Below are 23,920 nucleotides of genomic sequence, written 5' to 3'. Positions count from 1 at the left end.
AAGTATGCTGATGGAAAGTGTTTGGTTCTTTCATAAAATGTTGTACTTGTTTTACAAGAGAAAGCAAGATCTTGTGTGGTCAAGTCTGTATTTTCCTACATAGGTGCACGCCTAGGCATAACCAGTGATGGGTTTTTTCAGCTCGAAGAATTGCCCAGGTGAGTGGACACATCTTCGGCAGTTCATTCTTCCCCAGTGTCTTCTGGGAACATTTCTTCTTCCTCCCCCTGCCAGCCATTTATAGGCATTTCCTGAATTTAGTTCTCTTACCTCTTTTTCTCTGACCTGGGCTATCTCATCCATTAGTTCTCGTCAGTAGATCCCTCAAACCTTTCAGGCTTTTGCAGAAAGAGCCTGTTGCAAAAAGTTTAGAACTCAAATCAAATCGGGGTAATGTTGAAAATTCAATAGTAAACTCATCTTTCTTTAGCTAATATGGCATCTAATAATAACATGTCTAAACTAACTGATTCTGGATTTTTCTAAGCAGCTAATGTAGAGGGCTGTCCATAATGAAGGCTCTGTTCCTCTCACAGAAACATTTTCTGATGTTTTTCTTTTCAGTTGTTGAAATGGGCTCTCACTATGTTGCTCTCTTTGTTACTTTTCTTAATGCTGAGACAAAATACCCAACACCCAAAGTTAAAGAAGGTTTATTTTAGCTTACGGTTTGTAGAGATTTCAGTCCATACCCAGCTGGCTCCAAAGTAGGGCAGCATGGCAGAGGGGCATCGCAGAGGAGAAACAGTCCATAGCAAAACAGGGCAGGCAGAGGGCAGACACCAGGGAAGTAGCAAGCAGCAAGCCACAGCAGCTGCTCCCTTTCTGTTCCTTATATTCTATCCAGGCTACCTGCCCTTATGGAGGGTAGCACTCACACCCAGGTTAGGGCAACCTTAAGTTTAGCATCACATCCTTAATCCCAGCATCACACACCCTAGATCCAGCCACCTCTGAAAAGCCCCACTTATGAGCGCATGGCGCTTTGAGGGGGACATCTAGACACAAGCCAAAACAGTTGCCCAGGCTGATCTCAAGCTCCTGGGATCAAGTGACTCTTCTGTCTCAGCCTCCCAAATAGCTGGGACTACAGGTGTATGCCACCATGCCTGGCTGACATTATTCTTTATTTGCATCTGAGTAACCGTAGTAACTTTCTTGTATGGATTTAGATTCCTAGAGGAAAAAGATTACTGAAGAAGATCATTTCTTTGATGGAAAGGTGCTGCACATTGCAGGCGTTTGGGGTTGGAGGGATCCTTCTCCATTCAGGGTAAGAGATAGACAGGACCAGGGACCCTGCAGACCTGAGCCCACCCTCAACTGAAGTTACCTTCTCTCCGGAGTTAGTATTGCTCAGTCTTCTGGCCTTCAGCGGCTTTTGCCAATCAGTTTGGTGATTTGGCCGCATGAAAGATCATCGCCAGGGGATCCATCAGTGACAAGTGGGACAAGGGTGCCACTGGCAGCCAAGGAAGAGCATGAGCTCTTTGCAGTGCTCTGAAGAATCTGTGTTTCCTGCTTGTTTCCTATGTGTCCCGTCTGCTTGGACGGCTCTGTCCAGCCTGTAAGAGCTTCTCCTATTTCAGGAGTTATCAGCATTTTCTGAGCTCTCCACTCTGCAAGTTCCTTGGGCAGGAACTGCTACCTGCCTTGTTGAATGCAGTGCTTAGTGGACTTAACTAATATGTGTCTTGGGAGGAAAGAAGGTGGTGAGAAAAAAGGAGACAGGCAAGTGGGAAGACCTACAGAAAGGGAAAGGGTTAGTGTGTCATACATAGGAAAGAGGGCAGTAGAATTGGAAGAAGAGCTGGTTTATAGGTTTTGAACTGTGTAGAAATTTTTTATACTCTAGATTGTAGGATAAGAGAGTCAGTTTATAACTTGTAGCCATTTAGCTTTTTGCTGCACTCTAATCCAGACCATAAGCCCCCTGAAGGCTGGATTTAGGACGCGGGTACTTTGCCTGGGGAAGGTATTGGAAGAAGGTTTCTTCATTTTTCTGAGCTTCCCACCCTGCTCCACTGCTAGGGATTGAACCCAAGGCCTTGGCACTGATCTGTAGCCCTTTGTATTTTTTATTTTGAGGTAGGGTATGGTCTTGCCAGGTGACTCAGTTGCCCTGGCTGGGCTTAACCATGTGATCCTCCTGCTTCATCCCCCAAGAGTGTGGAATTAGAGGCATGTACCATAATGCCCAGCTCCCCTGAACACTGATTGCCCATGCCCTGGAATAGTGGGAGAGCATGCACTGAAGCTTTAGAGGACACAGCCACATGCAGGGTAACACTGCCCCCTGCAGGACCCCTCTTCTCCAGGCTGCAACATGGCAGCAAATACTGCCCCAGTCCAGGCTCACAGCTACTTCTCCACTGAGTCATAGACCTTCATCTAAGCATTTCACTAAGGCTTGAGACTCTCTTAAACCAAAATGTATTCTGGAAGTGTGATTTGGTTGTGTGCAAGGATGAATAGAACTGAATAAGGATCAAGGAGAAATATGTTGCACAGGAGAATAGTGATGCTAAGAATCCTGGCCCTGATGTTAGTTTTAGCTGAGGATCATTATGTAAGGAGTCCTCTCTAGTTTCAAAGGTTTTTGTGTTCTCATAAAAGAAGGGCGGGGGTGGGGGTGTGTGTGGTGGTTCACACCTGTAATCCCAGCACTCAGGAGGCTGATGCAGGAGAATCATCTGGAGCTCAAGGCCAGTCGGCCTAGCTACATAGCAAGATCCTGTCTCAAGAAGGAAGGAAGGAAGGAATTAAGAAAGAAAGAGGGCAAAGATCTTTTAAAACAAGTAAAATACAGTTCGCTTCTACAAATGAATGTTTTCTGCTAAAATGTGTAATGTGGCACCTAGAACAGTAAAAAGATTAATGGAAAAAATGATAAAATCTGAAATCTAGGATTTAGTCAATAGTAATGTGCCAGTGAGCCTCTAGTTTTGACAAATGTACCACCATTATATAAAATGTTAACGTTAGGGATAACTGAGCAGAGGGTATGAGGGAAATGTCATACTCTCTTTGCAACGTGTTTGCAAGTCTAAAATTATTCCCAAGTAAGTTAATTTTAAAATGTTAACCCCTGCTTTCATTTAGGCGTAGCGTCATCGTGGGGGCAGGTTACATTGCTGTGGAGATAGCTGGGATCTTCTCTGCCCTGGGCTCTAAGACAGTGCTAATGATACGGCATGATAAGGTAGGTTCTGTCCTCCTCCTCGGTGGTTTTGGTTATGGTTTTGAAGAGGACGAATTTTTTTCTTATGTCACCATTAAATACTAGGGCACAAAGCACATGGCAGTTATGTCCGTTAGTCTGTGCCACAGCGGCTGCATGTAACCTGTTTGAATTAGACCTTACCTCCTTCTCATCTGCTAGTTGATGGAAATTCTGAGTTGATCAACTGGCTGCTATTTTCTTCTCTCTTTTTTTGGCTGATATTTTCATTATGAAATGAGTTACCAGATATCCTAATAAGGGGATATGCAGATGTCAGTATAAATGTTAGTTAACTATAATACCCTATCGTTAATTTTTTAATTCTGGAAGTGAATTTCACATGAAAGGTAGTGTTGGATTGTTAGCACTCAGTCTAAACAACTCACTAACTTCTTTGTATGAAAGGGAACCTTGTAGATCATCCACTTGAATTTCATTTTAAAGATGAAGAAACAAAGGACAGGAGAGGTTTTGTGGCTCTGATTAGTAAGTAGCAAAACTGGGAGTCAACCGAGGTTTGAGAAAGCCCCAGCCAGATTTGTGCTGTTTCTGCTTAGATTTGACCTGCATCTTTGTCATCACTTGGTCAAGTGTTGCTTTCTGTCTGTGGTTGGTTAGTGGCTATTGAGTACTGCTATTATGATGACACAGTGTTAGAACTTTGATAGAGCAGGTGTGGGGCAGTAACAAAAGTGTTGGCCTAGGGACCTGCTTTCGCCATTGACTGTCCCTAACAAACACGTGCCTTAAGTCACTTAAGCCTTTGGGGCCTAGTTCTTCAGGGACAGGATTTATCAGACTCCTGATCGCTCAAATGCCATTATTCTAATTTTGTTTGTTTTTGTGATATTAGGAATTGAACTAAGGGCATGGTACATCTAGGCAAATACTCTACAACTCAGCTATGCTCCCAGCCCTTTTAAAATTTTATTTTTTGAGACAGGATCTCATGAAGATGCCCAGGCTGGACTCCACCTTATACTCCTCCTCCCTTAGTTTTCCAAGTAGCTGGAATTACAGGGACCTGCCACTGCACCTGGCTGATTCTAATTCTTACTTTGAACAAATGGAGGGACTTGAGGGATACTCACAATGCTAGTCAGTGTGTACTCCCAAAACTTTCTCTTAGGCTTTAAGCATGTCATAGAACTAGCCCTAAAGAGATTTATGCCTTGAATAATATTTTTCATGAACATACTTTTGTATTACTGAAATATATCCAGCAGATTGAAAGGAAGAGGAAAGATAGAAAGATAGCCAGCCTGATTTACTAACTAAAGTAGTGAAGTGCTGCAGTCTTATCAGTACAGTGGCTGATTTCCCGCATTTGCAGAGAGCCACATTACTTGGCTTCCTGCCCTCTCCCATCCCTAAGGCCCAGGCTAATTCTCCCTCTGCCCCATCCTGGCATAACTCCATCTAAAGCTACTGTGAGTGATTCCTGACCTCCTACTGCAACATGTCACGTGTGCTTTATCATAGGACATCTCCAAGGTCAAGGTGTGATTTCTAGCTGAATGAAGAATTTTGCTACAGGACCTTCCCTTAAGTCATATCAGAGGGAAGGCTGGCCCTCAGACATTAAAAGGGGGAAGAAAATTTCTGTTCCTTAGACTTTATAAAAGAGGAGCAAGCTTGGAAGAGAGGAAGATGAAAATGATAGATGCCTGAAAGTTGACTGTCCATTTCATTTGGCCTCTGAAACAGCAATTGATAAAAGTAATTGCTATAGAGACCTTGGTGCTGATGTAGGATAATAGAGGATTTATTAAAACTGTTCTCACTATACCTATGAATGAGGGAGGAAATAAAAGAAAGGGTAATATAGTATTGACATTTCCCTCCTGAGTTTGTAGAGTGCATTTAATCAAGTGTTCTTTCTTTTCTACTGCCCACTCTCTGTGGCCTCCATTTGTACACAGGTACTTAGAAATTTTGATTCACTAATCAGTTCCAATTGCACTGAAGAGCTGGAGAACGCTGGTGTGGAGGTCCTGAAGTACTCACAGGTATGTGTGCCCAGGGCCCACTCATCTCTTTCTGGAGGTCACACTTTTTGCGTTTGTTTTGTTTTGCTTTTTGCAGTGCTGAGAATCAAACTCAGAGATGTATGCATGAAAGGAAATGTTCTACCACTGAGCTCCGGACCCTAGCCCTCATTTAGGTTTATAAATAAACACAAACTCTTTATTTCAGTCAGTTTATTCCACTTCTAGGGAACTGTGAATTACTTCTTTTCCTTAAGCTGTATTTCATATTTGACACAGGTTTCTATTTATTTATTTATTTATTTATTATTGTTTTGGTACTGGGGATTGAATTGAGGACCTTGCACTTGCAAGGCAAGCAGCAGAACCATTGAGCTAAATGCCTGGCTCTGTATTTCATATTAATGTATCAATGAAGTTAAAGTGTTAAAGATTAGAAACATAGCAGTTGAACTTAGAACTAAAACTTACATTTCTACTCAGTTGCCTTTTACACATCCTTATTTTTGAGATTTATATTTAGTTTTGAGAAAACAGCATGGAATCTATTTTTAAGGCATACCTTTTTCAAATTTTGTAGATGAAAAGAATTATAAAGTACTTTGCTGTCTCCAAGAAACACTTGAATTTCTGCAGACTTTTCCTGGAGAATTAACTTTGTAAAAAACGATTCCCTCATCCACATTCACAGGTGTGAGAACATGCTTTATGGATGCAAAACTGCTGGACTAGTGGAAAGTGCCACCATCAGACTCTTATGACTCTCACTAAACCGTGAAATTGCCCCTCCATATGATATGCATGGATTCACCCAATTGAGGGTCAGGAATGTTTGGGGAAAAATGGGATCTGCTGAACATGTAGACTTTTCTTGCCATGGTTTCCCATATAATGCAGTCTAACAACTATTTAAGTAACATTTTCATTGGATTTAGCATTGAAGTAGTCTGAAGATGACTTAAAGGATACAGGAGAATGTTCATAGGTTAATATGCAAATTTTATTTAAGGGACTTGCACATCTTTGGAGTTTGATATCTTTGGAGGTCCTGGAACCAGTCCCCTAAGCAGATAGCGAGGGATTATTCTATGTGTGCTTGGCTTCCTGCCTGAAGTCTTACTCCTTTTCCCCATTCTGATTAAGAATGTCCAGGCTCATAAAAATGAGAAATTAAGAGACATTTATAGCTAAGTGGATGCACATTGAGGCAGTACTCTTAAGTGAAATAAATAGGACACACATGTGTAAATACCAAATAGTTTCTCTGGTGTGAGAAACTGAAAGTATAAATAAGGACTAAATGTCTAATAGGTAATGTGAAATAGGAAGAAAAGGGGCAAAGGGGAAGGAAGTGGGAGGGCTAGGGGAAAAGATAGAAGGGAATGGGATTCATATGAGAAAATGGAAAAATAGGAACAAAATCCTTGTAAATAGGGAGGACTGGAGGGGTTGAAGGGAGGGCTGGGCAAGGGTGAAAAATAAGAACCAAGAGAGACTATGTAAAGGTGCAAATTTCCAATGATGAATGTCATTATATTGTATACCTAAAATGTACCAATTATTAGAATGAATAATCGAAAATGTAAAATAGGAAGAAAAGGTCCAAAGGGGTAGGGGCAGTGGGAGGGGCAGGAGAAAGGAAAGAAGGGAAAGGAAAAAATGCTGAGAAATGGAAAAAATGGAAATAATGTCTTTGTAAATAGGGAAGGGTGGAGGGCGTAAAGGGAGGGCTAGGAATGGGGAAAAAATAAGAACCAAGATGCATTATGTAAAGGTACAATTCCCAATGAGAAATGTAATTGTGTTGTATACCTACAATGTACCAATAAAAGAATTTAATACAAAAAAAAAAAAGAATGTCCAGGCCCACTTCCAAATCACTGTGGTTAGATTTATTACTTAAATATCACCACAGTTTTAAGGAAGTACATTTTAAGTTAAAGCTGAAATATTGCAAGGTAACATGAGTTGACGTTCTTGGTCATTAGCTGGAAGATTTAGAGAGCAACCTAGGAATCTGGGCATGGTGACACACGCCTAAAATCTCAGCATTGTGAAAGGCTGAGGCAGAAGGATTGTACATTTGAATCTAGCCCAGACAGTTTAGCAGTTTAGTGACACCTTGTCACAAATTTTTTTTTTTTTACAAAATTTCTGAAAAGCAGGGTGGTATTGGCTGAGGGTAAAGGCCCTGGGCCCAGTCCTCAGTACCACACAAAGAAAAGGCCACCCAGGAAATAGCCTGCCTCCTGGGAGTTCTAGTGTTAGTAGCTTTTGAATAAAAGTGAATGGCTACATCAGCTGGAAATTTCAGCATAGTTTTTATTTTTTTAATGTTAAAATTTCTATTTTCCTTTTTATTTGCTTTCCCCGTTCCTTTTCCCTTCCCCCCACCACACTCATATAACACCTTTTATTTGTCATTAGGTCAAGGAAGTTAAAAAGACTTCTATAGGCTTAGAACTCAGCGTGGTTACTGCAGTTCCTGGTAGGAAACCCACCTTGACCTCGATTTCGGATGTTGACTGCCTGCTCTGGGCCATTGGACGGGATCCAAATTCCAAGGGCCTGAATTTAGACAAGCTGGTAAGCTGATTTAATGTGCCTCAGATGTTCTTGAATCTTTTGGTAGCTCTGTGATTTCCACCCCTCCCACTGTGCTGCAAAACTTGAGTGGACTTTGTTGAATTGTTTTCTCTTTATTCCATGTTTCTACTTTTCATCACATCTCATCACTTTGAAATATTTTCCCTTTCTAATTTTATAACCCTGGATCAGAGGGATTCAATTAGAGAAGGGATTCTAATCTAGATTGTCCCGCAGTTTCCTAACTGATTGTTTCTCAAAGACTTCCATTTTGGGCTGGTTCCATGGCCTGCCTCACAAGTGCAAGGTACTGAGTTCGATAAAAAAAAAAGAAAAAAAGACTTTTTGATACTCATATGTTGGTTTAAAGTCCTGTGCTGACACTGTCTTTTCTACAGTGTCTAACCAGACTATTGTGTGTGTCCTTGTGTAGCACCAAGGTTGTACTTGGGGACAGGAACAGATGTGAAGCCATCTCTCTTATCTCTACAAGGACAACATTCTTCTCTGTTCTTCAAATTTTTGAAGTCTAGTGTAGTAGGCCGGGTGTGGTTCCCACAGTTTGACCTCAATTTGAATTTCAGTTCTATTACCAGTTGCGTGCCCTTGAGCAAGCAGGTTGGTTTTCCTGAATTCTTTCAATAGCTTCATACAGGATGGTAATAGAAATAGTACCTGCCCTGGTGGATTATAAAAAAGAATAAATGAGACAGTGCATGCAAAGTAATTAGCTTAGCCCCTGGCTTAGGGTAGGAACACAGTAACTGTTAACCTGCTGTTGTTGATGATCATGATGGTTTTTCTTTTCCTGGTCACTAATTGCAATCTTATCTTCTATATCTGAAATTCTGTCCTCATATTGGCTCCTTCTGCTGCGTAAATTTTCAGTGTTTTTAATCTCATGGAAATTGTTTTATGTATCCCATTTGTTTCCTATGTTGGGATTCCATCATGTTCCTCAGCTCCTCTATTTTTTTATCTGTGTCCTCTCTAGATTTATTAATCATGTCTTGCAGTATGGGCACAATCTCTGCTGTTATCTGAGAAATTATTTCTGATTTCATTTTTTCCAGATCCCCTTTTGTTGCCAGTTCAGGGAGTCCAGGTGGTTGAGTATCAACATGTTCCATCTCATTTCCTTTTGGGGTTGTTGTAGGTGATCTGGAAGTCTGGTTTTGAGGCTGTTCACGTGTCTTCTCATTTGGGGGAAGAAGCTGCTGGCTCCTGCACTGCTCACCTCCTCTGTGCTGGGAGCAGTGCTACGGCGGCCATGATGATTTTTCTGATACACTATCCTGTGGACAAAATGGAATGTTTTATGATTGAAGTTTACATATTTGATGGAATTTGAGTGGTATATAACATTTTGATTTAAGTTATAAAATTAATTTCTGTTATAAGTAGATTTCTTTTTCAAGTCTATGTAGTTATTTTTAAACATTTTAATGATTTTTATCATTATTAATTTTTTGCTGCTAGGGATCGAACCCAGACTTCAGCATGTATTCTATCACTGAGCTGTATCCCCAGTGCATTTTTCAGCATTTTATTTTAATTTTTGAGACAGAGTCTCGCTATGTAATTCAGGCTGGCCTTGAACTCAAAGCAATCCTTCTTCCTCAGCCTCCTGAGGGCTGGGATTACAGGCGTACACCACCACGCCCAGCTTATTTTTCGACATTGTAAATAATGAAGCATTCAAGGACATGTTTGACTTTTTTTCAGTCCTATTCAATGAAATTTAGTTGAACAAGTTGTCTTTTTTGGTACCAGGATCGAACTCAGGACCTTGTGCTTGTGAGGCTGGCAACGGCACCACTGAGCTAAATCCCTGGCCCCGAGTTGTCTATTTTTGTAGTAACAAAATTAGTCATCCAGCTTTTTACCTTTCAGGAGAGATTTTGCCTTTGTACAATAGAGGCATTGGTAGGTCTAATGTTCAACTGTATTTGCTGAATTTTTAAAAGAATGAGGCAAAAACCAATGTTTGGTCTCAAACAGTACTAATTTATGTATAATGCAGATTGAATGAGTACTACTTCCTAGGTCTTGTCAGTGTGTTACTAATCCAGTTTAATTTTAATCTTGTTTATGACTATTTGAGATATAAAAAATAAGGAAACCAGGAAGACAAAAGTAATAAGTAACATATCAGACTGTAACTGCTGTGGAGGAGGAGGAGGAATGTCTGTGTAACACCACTCTATTATTTTATTTTACTTTATTTTATTTTATTTTTTGGTACCAGGGATCGAACTTGGGTCCTTGCACTTGCGAGGCAGGCAGTGGAACCACTGAGCTAAATCCCTGGCACACCACTCTATTTTCATAACTAGGTTAAACCATCATCTGCAATGGAAGTTCACATATTTGTTGATAAATAAATGATTATGTAGAGTCTCATACCTACTAAGTGGCAAAGCTGGGATTTGCATCCCAGTCTGCCTGACCACTCTCCCAGCCCTGAAGGTTGTGCTTTTCACCACCAAGCTTCTCAGGATGATCCTCTATACTTCCTGCTCCCACTGTGCGTCTGCTTGTCACACTGGAGTATATCTGCCTGGGATCTGCAAAGCTGGAAGATAAGAACAGCACATCTTAGAGCAAACCTGACTCAACATATAGGACAGAAATGGTTATGGGAAATATGTTTTATTATTGAATCCAAAATTTATTTGAGTTTTTAAAAATAACAAAAGAATATGCTTCAAAGGAATGTGCTGTTGGTGAGTGAGTGCTTCAGGCTGAATCTCAGAAGTATACAGTAGCCTGCCTCAGGAGGAGCACTTTAATGGAAAAAGTTGAAAACACATCTTAGATGCCCTCCAGCATGTAGTCCATCTGCTAATTGAGCAGGCCCTTTTTCATGTTTACCCAGCCAGTTGAATTATACATTGCAATGTCAAATCTTACTAAAAAAATTCATTCAAAATTATGTAAAATACTTCATCTTTTACAGTAAGCAAAGGATAAAAAAATTAGCCAGCTTTAAATGTTTCTCATGCTGCTATTGAATCTTGTGGTTTCTTGGATGTTCAGGCTGAAGGGTGCTCAATATGAAATGAAGCAGATCCAAAGATTTGATCTGCCAGTTTTTAGTCAGTGGGTCCAGTATTCATGTGACATCTCTTCATAATTTTAGGGAATTCAAACTGATGAGAAAGGTCATATCATAGTAGATGAATTCCAGAACACCAGTGTCAAAGGCATCTACGCAGTTGGGGATGTGTGTGGAAAAGCTCTTCTGACTCCAGGTAATGCTTCTTTCCTTCTCTCAAGAGAGAGGAGGCCGGCCCCATGTACTGCATAAAACTGTCCTGCTCGTCATTTTGGCAAAGCCAAAGAATGAGTCTTTGTCTTGTCAAAATGATAAAAATGTATTGAAATAGATGTTGGTTGGATACCTGACACTTTCTGAATGATACTTTTTCCTTAAAAGACTTAATAAAATGCTTAGAGAAGATAGAAATTTTCATGTAGATAATATGGTCACCCTCTGAAGAACTCTGTACATTAGTCTCAAGAGTTGTGTACGATGACAGAAATAATTTAGATCAGCATTCTTATTTGAGTATCTGGTACAACCTAGACTGACTCCCCTCCCCTCCCTCATCCTGTTCCTCAACCCACTTCCTGAGTTAAGGAGCGCATTTCAAGCTCTTTGTTCCATCTCTGTCTGTCAGATTAAAAGCAGATGTCACTCTCTCTGTGGGACCTCACCAACCTTTCCAGAATGTCCCAGAGGTCTTACCTCCAGATGGAAAATTACCTCTCACATACCCAAACCCTTTTAGCTCCTTTAGGAAGTTGTTTGTTTATTTCTTGTGGTACAGGATCGAACCCAGGCCTATGTGCATGCTAGTGAAGTGCTCTACCACTGAGCTATCTCCCTAGCCCTGATTCATTTTGTTAATTGAATAAAAATTGTATATATGGTATACAACATGACATTTTGAAATATACATTGTAGAAGGCTAAGTCAAGCCAATTAATATATAGATTACCTCACATATTTATCTCTTTTTGTGTGTATGTGAGGACACTTAAAAATCTACTCTTAGCAGTTTTCAAGTATGCAGTACACTATTACTAGCAATAGTCAGAGTAACCCATGGGCAGTGAGATCCAGGGGCAGAGTCTTAGCCTCACCACTGCCACCCACTGGGTCACCGAGCCAGCAGCTGTGGATAAAAAAGGCATGGCTTCAGACCGCCAAACTGGCAGAGCAGGCTGAGCGAGATGATGACAGGGCAGCCTACCTGAAGCTCATGCCCGGCTGGGGTAAGATGCTGAATTATCTAAGAGGGGAGGAATCTTCTCTCCATTGCTTATAAAAATGCTGGAGGAGCCTATAGGTCATCTTGGAGCATTGCTTCCAGTATGAAGCAAAAGTTGGAAGGTGCCGAGAAAAAACAGCAGATTGTTGGAGAATGCAGAGAGAAAATTGAGAGGAAACTAAGAAATGTCTGCAATGATGTATTGTCTCTTTTGGAGAAGTTCTTGATCCCCAGTGCTTCACAAGCTGAGAGCAAAGTCTCTTATTTGAAAATGAAAGGAGACCACACTGTTACTTGGCTGAAATTGCTGCCAGTGATGACAAGAAAGGGATTGTGGATCAGTCACAACAAGCAAACCTTTTGGAAGCTTTTGGGATCAGCAAAAAAGAAATGCAAACAATGCATCCTATCAGATTGGGTCTGGTGTTTAACTTCTCCATGTTACAAGATTCTGAACTCCCCGGAGAAAGCCTGTACTCTGGCAAAGACAGCTTTTGATGAAGCCATTGCTGAGCTTGATACATTAAGTGAAGAATCACCCCAGGACAGCATGTTAATAATGGAACCACTGAGAGACAGCTTGACATTGTGGACATTGGATACTCAAGGAGACCAAGCCAGAGGAGAGGAAAATTAACAGGCCTTCCAGCTTTTGTCTGGCCCATTCTAAAATGAACATAGCTCATTTGTCATCTGTGCTGTCCCACAGAGAGTTCTTTGTTTACAATTTATAACAGGCTTATGTTGCTTGTATTTCAATTTCTATATTTCACATATGGTTTTTCTGTTTAATATTAGGGGAGTGAAGGTACTTCATATTTAGGGAGTAGTTATCTTGACATGGCCAGTATGGGGAAGTAGAATTTTTATACAAGTTATAAGTGTTTGGCATAGTACTTGTGGTACACTGTGGTTTTATAAGGGCTAGTGTTAAAACTGCTTCCATGTCTAAGCAAAGAAAACTGCCTACATTTATGGTTTGTCCTGTGGGGGAATAAAAGGGTTTCATTGTTCAGGCACAGGTGTAATTATTGTGGGTACTTTAAGGTTTGGAGCAGCTCCGAGGCTGTGGTAGAACCTGATATCCTGTGGGTCCTCCATGCGTGGAGCCCTGTGTTTCAAGGCGTGAGCAGTCCTGGCATACACACCTGTGCTTCAGCTTCAGGGGTGACCCTTAGAATTGTCACCCATCGTCACCTGTTTATTCTGAACAAGGGCAGGATCAGTTCACATTCCATTATTTATAAAGTTACCTGCTGTTTGCTTTCATTATTTTTGTTACGCAGTTTATTTGTATTTGAATGTTTTAGGCAACCTAACAACAAGGGTAAAAGTAAAGATGTAGTCAAAGTGAATTTCTTGGTATTTATTACTTCATGTATATCAGCATAGCAGTAAACAAACAAAAATCCCATGTTTTTAATTTTTTTTTAGGTTTTCTTGCTTTTGTGATTTATTTTAGTTGCCTAACATACATGGACTATAAAAACAATTAACAGGGAAATTACTTGGAGGACGACTAACTCTGTTTAATGTCTTAAGAAATTTTCATGAACAATCCAAGCATAATTGTTAAGAGCATATGTGGAATAAAAGTTTCCTGTGGTGCTAGGGACTGAACTCAGAGCCTAGCACCCATTAGGCAAGTGCTGTTCCACTGAGCTACCTCCTCTCCCAGCCTGAAATTTTATATCCTTTGACAGGAAGTTGTTTTATCAAAAGCAAAACAATGAGCAAAGTTTTAAAAAGTCATAGTATAATCTAAACATTGGAAAGTATATCAAAGTAAAAAAATTTCTTAGTATCCTATGGATATTTTAGGGGAAAACTGTCAATTTTAAATTAATAAAATTATTAACTGTCTCTTTTGCTTTAATTCAGGCCCCTTTTTAAAAAGATTTAATGAAAACAGTAAGGAGAGTAAATTTTTAAGTTAAAAAATCTTAATGTATAATGAAATAGCTTTAATGTGACCTGAAGATGTGCAAAATTACTATACTTTGCTCCATAAATATCATGTCAGAAAACTGACAGCCTCATTAGTAGACTGACAGGCGATTGGGAACTTATGAATGTGTATCTGTTTTGGTTTTGTTTTCATAATAGAATATACCGAATTCGTGTAAGCCAATAGTTTTGAATTGTTCACTAAGGCATTGATGTGTTTTCATTATGTTATGCTAGATATTATAATGAGATGTGGCATAAAACTTAGAGCCAGTGTCTTATGCCAGGTGGCCAAATGATGAGTAGAACAGTTCTTCTGTGTTAGAGTGAGCAGTAAGATAAACACTAACTTTAAACAATCTCTGTAGTTGCAATAGCTGCTGGCCGAAAACTTGCCCATAGACTTTTCGAATGCAAAGAAGATTCCAAATTTGACTATGACAACATCCCCACAGTGGTCTTCAGTCACCCTCCTATTGGGGCAGTAGGCCTTACAGAAGGTAGGTACTTAAAGATGAGGGGCATTTGTGATTTCTTTCTTTGAACTAGGTCTCTGCCAATCAACTAAATCTATCTTAATCCCCAAGTTATGCTCTTGATTTTTATTTATATATTTTAGACAGGATCTTGCTGTGTGGCCCAGGCTGGCCTCAAACTCCTGGGCTCAGGTGATCCTTCTGCCTCAGCCTCCTAAGTGCTGGGACTACTAGCACATGCCACCATGCCTGGCTTCTCCCTTTGTCTGTGTGTTCATCCCTCCCATCCTTCTTTCTCTCCCCTCTCCTGCCCTCCCTTCTTCCCCACCCCCCACCCCCTTTCTTTCTTTGTTTCTTGTTTTTGAGACAGGGTATCACTGTGTAGTTCAGGCTGGCCTTGAAACCACTGTGTAGCCCAGGCTGGCCTTGAAGTCACAGTGATCCTCCCATCTCAGCCTCCTGAAGGGCTGGAATTACAGTTGTGTATCACCATGCCCAGACCATTTCTAATCTGGTTTACTTCAAAGCTACTCAAACTGTGAGAATACATTTTCTTTTTTTCTTTTTTTGGTACCAGGGATCAAACTCGGGACCTTGCACTTTCGAGGCCGGTGGTGGAACCACTGAGCTAAATCCCCGGTCCCAAGAGAGTACATTTTCTTTTCCCACATAATCCTATTTATCTGATTTCTTTTTACCTTTTTTATTTGAACTAACATCACATTTAAAGTTGCAAAAAAGAATACAAAGGACTCTTGTTGTATCCTTAATATTTTTGCTTAATTATTTTCTTGCTTATAAACCCACATACACTGTTCAGTATATTTTAGTATGTATTTCTTAAGAACAAAGCTCAATACCATTTTCAAGTCCGGACCTTATGTAAATCTTGCCAGTTATCTCATTTATGCTAGGATAATAGATAATAAGTAGTTTTTATACTTCTTTGGTCTCTCTTAATATAGAGACCAAATATTTCGGCCTTTCTTTTGTCTTGTGACACTGACATCTGTGTTGTAGAATGTCCTTTATTTTGGTTTGTTTGTTACTTCCTCATGATTTGATTCAGGTTTCATATTTCTGACCATATCTCAGTTAATTGTTTAATTTTTTTTTTTTTTTGGTACTGGGGATCGAATTTGGGACCTTGTGCTTGCGAAGCAGGTGGTGGAACCACTGAGCTAAATCCCTGGTCCAGTTGTTTAATTTTTTGATAAATGCTTTTTTAAATGTATATTATAGATGAGGCCATTCATAAATATGGAAAAGACAATGTGAAGATCTATTCGACCACCTTCACCCCAATGTACCATGCAGTGACCACAAGGAAAACAAAATGCGTGATGAAAATGATTTGTGCCAACAAAGAGGAAAAGGTATGGAAAAATCCAGTCAGCTAAGCAGCACTTTGCAAAGTTGAGGACGATGTTGGTATTTTGGTTTGGAGGCAGGAGGGTGCAGAGAGACCAAGTAGGCGAGTCCTCTAGTTCACCTGGGCAGCTGCGTTGTTACCTGCCTCATGTACAAGGTGTGATAAAAACACAATAAATGTGTAAATTTCAAAAATGTATTAATTTTTATTAATTGTCATTAACTCCCCTCAAAATACTCCCCCTTGCTTCGAACACACATCCCATCATTCTTGCCCCTTTCTGAAGCAGTTTACAGTTTACACTTACGCCAGTTTCTGTCAAATAAAAAATGACAGTGTGTCCTCCTCCACTTTGTTCACTGGCTCTGACTCTGCAATTTCTCGCTCTTCCCCAAAGTCACAATGGCTATGAAACATTCTTGAATCAATTCAGGAGCTCAAGGTCCTGGCTGCACAAGTAAAGACAAGAAGTGCTTCAGAAAATGTCAAGCATGTTGTCATAAGTGTGTTCAAAGCACTATTTTGATGGGGATTAATGGTAATGTGTCTTCACTGTAGTAAAATTTTTTTTTTAATTTAAGCTTTCACCATATCTTTTGATCACACCGTGTGTGTGTGTGTGTGTGTGTGTGTGTGTATGTGTGTGTGTGTGTGTGTATATGTGTGTAGGAGGTTCTTACATCTCATATGGAAAGTAAGGGGAAGGAAAAAAGACCACCCAAAGCTTGCCACCATTGACCAGTAGGCCAGAATAGATACGAAACTCCGAAATATTGGTGAAGTAAGAGTTTAATGGAAGGTAAATTTAAATTTAACAAACTAGAACAGTGAACTTTATTCAGCCCTTTTTTTCCGCAAAGATAATCTATGCTTTGGTTTAACTCTTTGATCATCCTATCTATTTCTGGTGTCTACACCATTTTCTGTTCCCCCAGCAGAGTATGAGGTTTCTCTTTGATCTGGTCCCTCACTAACCCTTATTCATTATCTTTTTGTTGTGGCTTTTGTTGTGGGTGTGAAGTGCTCTCTCAGTGTGGTTTTGATTTGCATTTGAATGGAATTTATTTTGTAGTTTCCTAAATGGGTTAAGTTTCTGTCCTAGGACAGAGTATTGGGCTGTTTTTATTAGTTGATTTAAGTATTGGAATTTTAGCAAAATTGCTTGGAATGAGGTTTGGTTTGGCTTGGTTTGGTTTGGCAGTGCTGGGGATTGAACCCAGGGCCTCATGCCTGCTAGACAAGTGCTCTACCACTGAGCTATGTGCATCCCAGCCCAAACTGGAATGAAGATAATTTTTGTTTGTTTTGCTTGGTTTTTCGTTTAGCAATATATTGTACTTTGAAACAGTGGCTCTGTAAGAACAGTGGCTTGGATGAAGATTTGGATATAGTTTCCAGCTTTTGATACCAAAAAAAAAATCCATATCTTATCAGGGGCCTCATATGCCAGAGCCACAAAACACAGTCCTCTTACATAATTCAGCATCGCAGAAGACTAATGGAGGTTGTTGGCAGCAAAACCCAGCCTGTTTTTTCTAGGCTCTGAACATTGCTCAGAAGGCTGAGATTTCTGGGTATTGAGCCAGCAGGATCCCTGCTTATCGCTTCATATCTGTTATTTCTCCATACCAATCTTCCTTCATTCCTTTGGCAATCTGCTAAAGACTAATGGAGAGGAAAATAAAAGTTCCTGCTGTTGCCAGGGCCTCTAAGTTCAATTTAGGTCATAGTTCCCGAAAATTTACCTGTTTAATGCATACACAATACTTGATGTGGAATTTTTTGTTTTATAACAAACACATAACAAAAGTTATCATCATAGCCATTTTTGTTTTGTTTTGTTTTTGTTTTGATTGAACTTGGGTCCTTGCGCTTGTGCAGCAGGGGGCAAAACCACTGGGCTAAATCCCTGGCCTCATCTTAGCCATTTTTTAAAATGATCTTTTGTTTTTTGATTCTAGAGTCAGGCAGGCAACACTTACTTCCTTAAAGTGACTGAGCTGACCTGAACAGAGCAGAAGAGGTTGGTTTTTGGAGACAAAAAATCTGAAGAAACCAGAAACAAAACAACAAAGAGCATATTGGTCATTTTAAATTTCCATTTCTTGCAGGGTGGGAATGAAGACAGAACAATAGGAAAATAGCTGATTAGCTAACTTCAGATTAATCTTTTGTGTAAAGATTAAAACAGAGGGGCCTGGGGATTTAGCTCAGTGGTTCCGGTGCCTGCCTTGCAAGTGCAAGGTCCTGAGTTCGATCCCTGGTACAAAAAAAAAAAACAGAGGGCTTAGAGTTGTGGGTGGGATGGTACCCAGCTGCCAGGTTGAAGTATTGTATTTTACAAAAAGTGCTGAAATAGCGGGAGTTCATTCAGAGACCATTTCTCTCCACAAGAAATAAAAGTGTTAGGCTGGGGATTTAAAATGCTCAGTGGTTTTGCCGCCTGCTGTGCAAGTGCAAGGATCCGAGTTCGATCCCCAGTACCAAAAAACAAAAACAAAACAAGAAATAAAAGTGTTGCAGCTGTAGGAAGAAATAGAAACTCAACATCCTGGATTGGCTGATATTAAAAATCAGGTGATATCTGCTGTTTGTCAAGAGTATGTCAAGCTGGAAGATCAGCTCCTCCAGCTGCAACCAGGAGATGAAATTGCTATTATCCCCTCTATTAGTGGTGGATAATGCTTTTCAGCCATGAAAAATATGGGTGAAGTTGAAGAGAAATCTAAAGACATAATAAAATGCATTGCCGAGAAACTCAGTAGATGAAGTCTCATAGTTGGTGATTTCTCCAGTGTGTGCTGCAGTGTCCTTATTTGTAGGGACTACAAGAAATAACTTTAAAGGGAAAAAAGTCATTAGTTTAGAATATGAAGGGCCAGGGATTTAGCTCAGTGGTTCTGCTGCCTGCCTTGAAAGTGCAAGGTCCTGAGTTCGATCCCCATACCAAAACAAACAAACAAAAAATGAAGCATATATACCAATGGCGGAAAATGAAATCAGAAAAATCTGTAGTGACATTAGACAGAAATGGCCAGTAAAACATAGCAGTGTTCCGTAGACTTGGCTTGGTTCCCGTGTCAGAAGCAAGCATAATTATTGTTGTGTCCTCAGCCCATAGGGCTGAGTCTCTAGCAGCTGTGAGTTAAAGTGCCCATATGGAACAGGAAATAACATGAAGAGTCATCATCAGCATGAAAAATAAAGAATGTTTTTGGGCAATCAGTGATTAATCACATATTTTAGAGCATCACATCTTAAATTTGGTAAATTTTCATTATTGATAATCTTTTTATTTTTCTTCTACAGAAAAGATAGTTTATTGAAGCACAATCTCTTAGGTTTTACCAGTGGGTCAAATGGGAGAAAAAGAAGGCAAAAATAAATGGTTATGGGGCATAAGGGTCTAGGAACTAAAGATGGGAAAGAAATGAATTAAATGTGAGGAAAGATGCCCTTCCATGATTAATTTCTAATTGTAATTCAACTCATATTAAAATGAGGCCCCTCCTCACCAACTTTAACTGTTTCAGAGAGACCTCTTTCTCCACCAGCCCCCAGTGCATTAATAGTGTTATCATCAGGGATGCATTGTGGAAATGGGAGAACTGGGGAAAGTCACTGTCAGACAATTACACTATTGTGTGTTACATATTTTCAGAACTTACTTATTAAAAAAGAACTGCATGATTTTGAAAGCTTAAAAATAGTATTTTCATGTTTTTAAAATTTAGTGATAAACCTAAAATATGGAGACTTCTAATTTTTTTTTTTTTTTTGGTACTAGAGATCGAACCTCAGGTCCTTGTGCTTGCGAGGCAGGCGACGGAACCGCTGGGCTAAATCCCCAGCCCAAGACTTCTAATATTTAGTCTACAGTTGTACCATCATTCTTTTTGTTTTTATTAGTTATTATCAGTATATAAGTCGGCATAAAATTGTTAAGAAACTAACAGCAACATGCTTTGTGCTAAAATGTTACTTAATGTTTAAAATTTAACACAACTATTAAAGGAAATGATATTAAGGCAATTAATATTGAAGAAATTATATGATTTCTAACGTATTCGAGGGTATTTTTCTGGATACTAATACAACATTATCATTAGTGAAGTCATTAAAAAATAAATTTTCTGTAAGATTTTTATACTAAGTGATGCAGTTTTTGGTTTATCAACCTATGTACTCCCTAGACAGTTTTGAATGTGTAAGTCTCATACTTTTTTTTTTTTTAAGTTATCAACCTTTTGAGGTATATTTGAGAAAAATTATATATGTATTTTTTAAAAAGATTAAAGCAGAGGGTAATTTCACTACTATTCCAGGTGAAACTGGCCTTCACCTTATCCATTTTAAAATGTACATTTCAGTAGTGTTACGCATATTCTCAATTTGTTTTTGCTCACTTATTGTTATGGCTTAATTTTGTAATCTAATTTTGCTTTTTAGAGGGCTATTTATCTAAAACTATTTGCTGAAGGTGGTCATTAACTTGACAGTTTCTAAATACATAGAGAAATCTTACCATAGAGCATGAGTAGAAACAAATACCTCTTCATGTCATTCATGTATCCAACCAGCATGAATGAATGAATTGGGGGCCTTTGAAGTGCTGACCATTATGCTTGGCTGTAGGTAGAGAGTGGGGAGCAAAAGCAGGTGGGGTTCCCTCTAGAGATTAGTCTTCTGGGAAGGATGGACTGCAGTTGTTTAGTCCCTCAAAAAATATCCCATTGTAGCTGAGATAGAGCCATGACAAGAACTATTGCTAGTGAGAGATCATGTGACAGACTTTAACTTGGTCAGGAAGACACAACTCTATAGCTGTCCAAAATATGAATGGACTTTAGATCTTGAAAGAGGAAGGAAGGCTATCTAGACAAGGTTATCTTGTACAAAGGAGAGAGCATTGACTGGTCACGTGGGACAGAAGGAAAGTTGACACAGAGAGGAGAGCCTGAGGAAGAGCTGTCTGGCATGTGCTCTTCCACAGAATTACACCTGAACCCCTAGTTTTTTTTAAATGTCATGATTCCGTATCTAATAAAAAATTTCACTTTCCTCATCTCTCCCTTTTTTCTCAGGTGGTTGGGATCCATATGCAGGGAATTGGATGTGACGAAATGCTACAGGGTTTTGCTGTTGCAGTAAAAATGGGAGCAACAAAGGCCGACTTTGACAACACAGTTGCCATTCACCCTACCTCTTCAGAAGAACTGGTCACACTTCGTTGAGAGCCTAGAGACTTGTGCAGCTGGCATTTGGACCAGGACACTTTCTGAAATGAACCAAACTATTCTATTTTATATATTCCTATTCTACTCTCATTTTATATATTTCCTCATTTTAAACAGGATTTTCCAACAGTGGAAATTTGTAGTAAAGAATAGAATTTATTTATGTAATCAGAAATGTGTTGTTTTAATCCAGGATTGATTTTCATTTCATCAGATATCATGACAGTTAATGTTTGAAAGTTTTCAACAGCTCTCTACCAGTTGTTTTTTTGTTGTTGTTTTAGCCTCATCCCAAGTATAAAACTATATGAAGTACAATGAAGTTAATGTACTGGAATGAATATAGCTTGCTAGTTTTTTTCGAGGTAGATAGGGACAGTTCTTCATATTTAAATAACGTAAGTGCAAGAATATTTTTTGAAGCCAGTACCGTGTTCTGCATATTGCAAAGCTACTTCAAGGATGTGACCTTTCTCCAGTCCCCTTTTTATTGTTGTTTGTTGGTTGGTTTGTTTTAAATGATTAAAAGTGAGTTTACGTTCTTTTCTTGAGATGAAGTGCATAACCTCTGGAAAGATTTGAGGAGGCTGATTAAATATCTGAGAGACAGTCTAGAAAGTCATGCTTTCAGAAGCAGGTGGATTCAAATACTTCAAAAGTACCTCTCTGTGTTCACAGTTCTGTCAGTAATTTCACCATTTGTATGTGTTCTTGTCATTTTGTTTTCTTCTGACAGATGTTCCACATATTTGCAAATCACAGCCTTTTCTTCTTACAGAATTTGTCATGAACTTAATACCAGTTTATTTTCTAAGAATGTTTTACATTGGCAGATCAAATGCCAACATGTGTGGACGGTTCTCTTTAAAATAAAGATCAGAGTTATAATGAGAAACACTTAGTAGATTAATGGTTCAGTTAGACCATCACCCTAAAAATCACAGGTGTTTGTATCAGCTAGGTAAGCTAATTTTTTCTGTGGTTTTCAATAGAAGGTACAGTGGTTCTAAATACTTTCATTACATTTTCCTGAATGTCTGAGTAGTCATAGACAATTGCTGCACTGACTTCCTACGTAGACCCAATGCCAGTGAAAGAAAATATCACAGTAGTAACTAGGCTATATATTTGTAATGTGCTGAGAAAAGAGAATCCCAAACCCTGAACACCAACTGAGGTAGCCACTCCTCCCTTTCTCTCCATCAGCTTAAAAGATAGTAAGTAGGCTAAACGTCTGGGCCTGGCCTTCCTGTTGGGTTTCCCACTCTGCACATGTGACAAAGTCAAAATGCCTCTGCCAGGAAAAGGGAAGACTGGAGAAGTCACATGTGTCCTAATACCACCCATTCTAAACACTCATGTTTTCTGTTTTATTTTGTTTTTTGGTGCTGGGAACCAAACCCAGGACCTTGTAGATGCCATAGCACATGCTCTACCACTAAGCTGCACCACCAGTCCCAGCATGGTGTTCTTGGTCTCATGTGTAGCTTTTGTGCTGCCTATGTACTAGTTCCATAGTAAACCAATGTGAAAATAACCTTTCCTGAGATCTAGTCCACATTCTCATCTGTCCTTGAACCCACTCAACCCTCCAGGTGATGTGGCTCAACAGCCTTCATTACCTATAGGGCACTGGGGAGTAGAGATGGACAAGGTAGCATGACGTTGTTGGTAGGTACCTACTGAAGGAAAAAACATGATGGTTTCAAGAAACTTCATAGTTGACATTTCTACACAAAAGACAGGGTAACTAAGTGTGATTAACCATATGATTTATTGACTAAAATGGGACAGTTTCAGGTGTAGGAATGTAGCAGATAGGTATAGTGCTTACCTAGCATGAGTTTGAGCCCCATTGGGAGAGAGGGGAAGGAAGGATCTGAAAGGAGGCTGTATTGCTCAGAGGCCTGTGGTTCAATCCTAGCACTAAAGTCAGTGTGTCTGTATGTACATATATATGGAAAATAGGCACAAATTGGAACTGTCCCAAACTGGCACAGTTTCAAGAAGGGGGTTATGTAGGTTTTGATATTTGGGGACCGTAGACGAGAAGGTGAGAGTAGGTGTAATAAGTTATAGTAAAGGCAAGAGTGGGTAAAGTCTTGTATTGCTGCAAAACAAACTATCCAAGAACTTAGCCTAAAACAGAAGACAGGTGGCTGGGGGAAGAGGATGACTATTCCACAGAGCAGGGCCTCCTGTCCGCCTGATGACTAAGGGGCCCCTTTGCTGAGTATTGACATAGGACACAAATATCTGCATGTTTTCATCCATTCAGAAAGGCCTATTCACATATGCCTTCTGGAAACTTTCTTGTCACCAGGTTTCTACTCCCTGATGACAGCCAATGAATCACTGTAAAAGCACATCTGGCCACTTCTAAGCAGATTGAACAACTGGGGGTGCTGCCTAAAGTTCTACCCACTGGGAGAATTACCCCTCACCACTGTGCAGGGTTTCCACCCAAAGCTGCAGTGTAGCAACCATCTGCTTGCTTATCCTGCAGAACCTTGCATATCCTGAGAACCAGGCCCCAGTTTTCTTTCTGTGGCAGATCATAAGGAAACACCTTACGAGACCACTGAGAAAAGGTAATGTAAGAGTAGCACTTCAAGGGCTTGAGCCTCCTCATGTAATTTATTTGTGCTGTCAGCATCAGCTCAGGCCTCATCTCCCACCATTTCCCCTTGATGGAGTGCAGCTGTGTGTGCCCAGCTTTATGGCTGGGTTTATCAGATCACACCCTCCCCACTCTATGGGCAGGTCAGGTTTCATGCTAACTTGGCGGCCCATGATTAAGCATTCACCTTCTGC

General features: G+C 39.8%; 1 protein-coding gene and 2 pseudogenes across 3 annotated transcripts in view; all 3 read left to right on the top strand.

Annotated features, from left to right (window-relative positions):
- Positions 1–22,001, top strand: part of Gsr (glutathione-disulfide reductase) — a 57,283-nt gene extending 35,282 nt beyond the window's left edge. For all 3 annotated transcript variants that reach the window (XM_087216941.1, XM_004855416.4, XM_087216942.1), the window contains 8 exons: positions 104–158; positions 3,103–3,202; positions 5,146–5,232; positions 7,639–7,797; positions 10,940–11,051; positions 14,390–14,521; positions 15,740–15,873; positions 20,954–22,001. In XM_087216941.1, coding sequence (XP_087073067.1) covers positions 104–158; positions 3,103–3,202; positions 5,146–5,232; positions 7,639–7,797; positions 10,940–11,051; positions 14,390–14,521; positions 15,740–15,873; positions 20,954–21,103 — 929 coding nt within the window. In that variant the 3' untranslated portion in view covers positions 21,104–22,001. The remainder of the gene's footprint in view (positions 1–103; positions 159–3,102; positions 3,203–5,145; positions 5,233–7,638; positions 7,798–10,939; positions 11,052–14,389; positions 14,522–15,739; positions 15,874–20,953) is intronic.
- Positions 11,058–13,091, top strand: LOC101696301 (14-3-3 protein zeta/delta pseudogene; annotated as a pseudogene).
- Positions 15,881–20,947, top strand: LOC101726438 (molybdopterin synthase catalytic subunit-like; annotated as a pseudogene).
- Positions 22,002–23,920: the final 1,919 nt, after the last annotated feature.

Source organism: Heterocephalus glaber, unplaced genomic scaffold, assembly GCF_053883595.1.
Source record: "Heterocephalus glaber isolate CG9 unplaced genomic scaffold, H.glaber_assembly_v1.0 deba00001461, whole genome shotgun sequence".
NCBI classification, from domain to species: domain Eukaryota; kingdom Metazoa; phylum Chordata; class Mammalia; order Rodentia; family Bathyergidae; genus Heterocephalus; species Heterocephalus glaber.
Note: the sequence above shows the minus strand (reverse complement) of the source record. Positions and strands in the feature narration are given on the sequence as shown.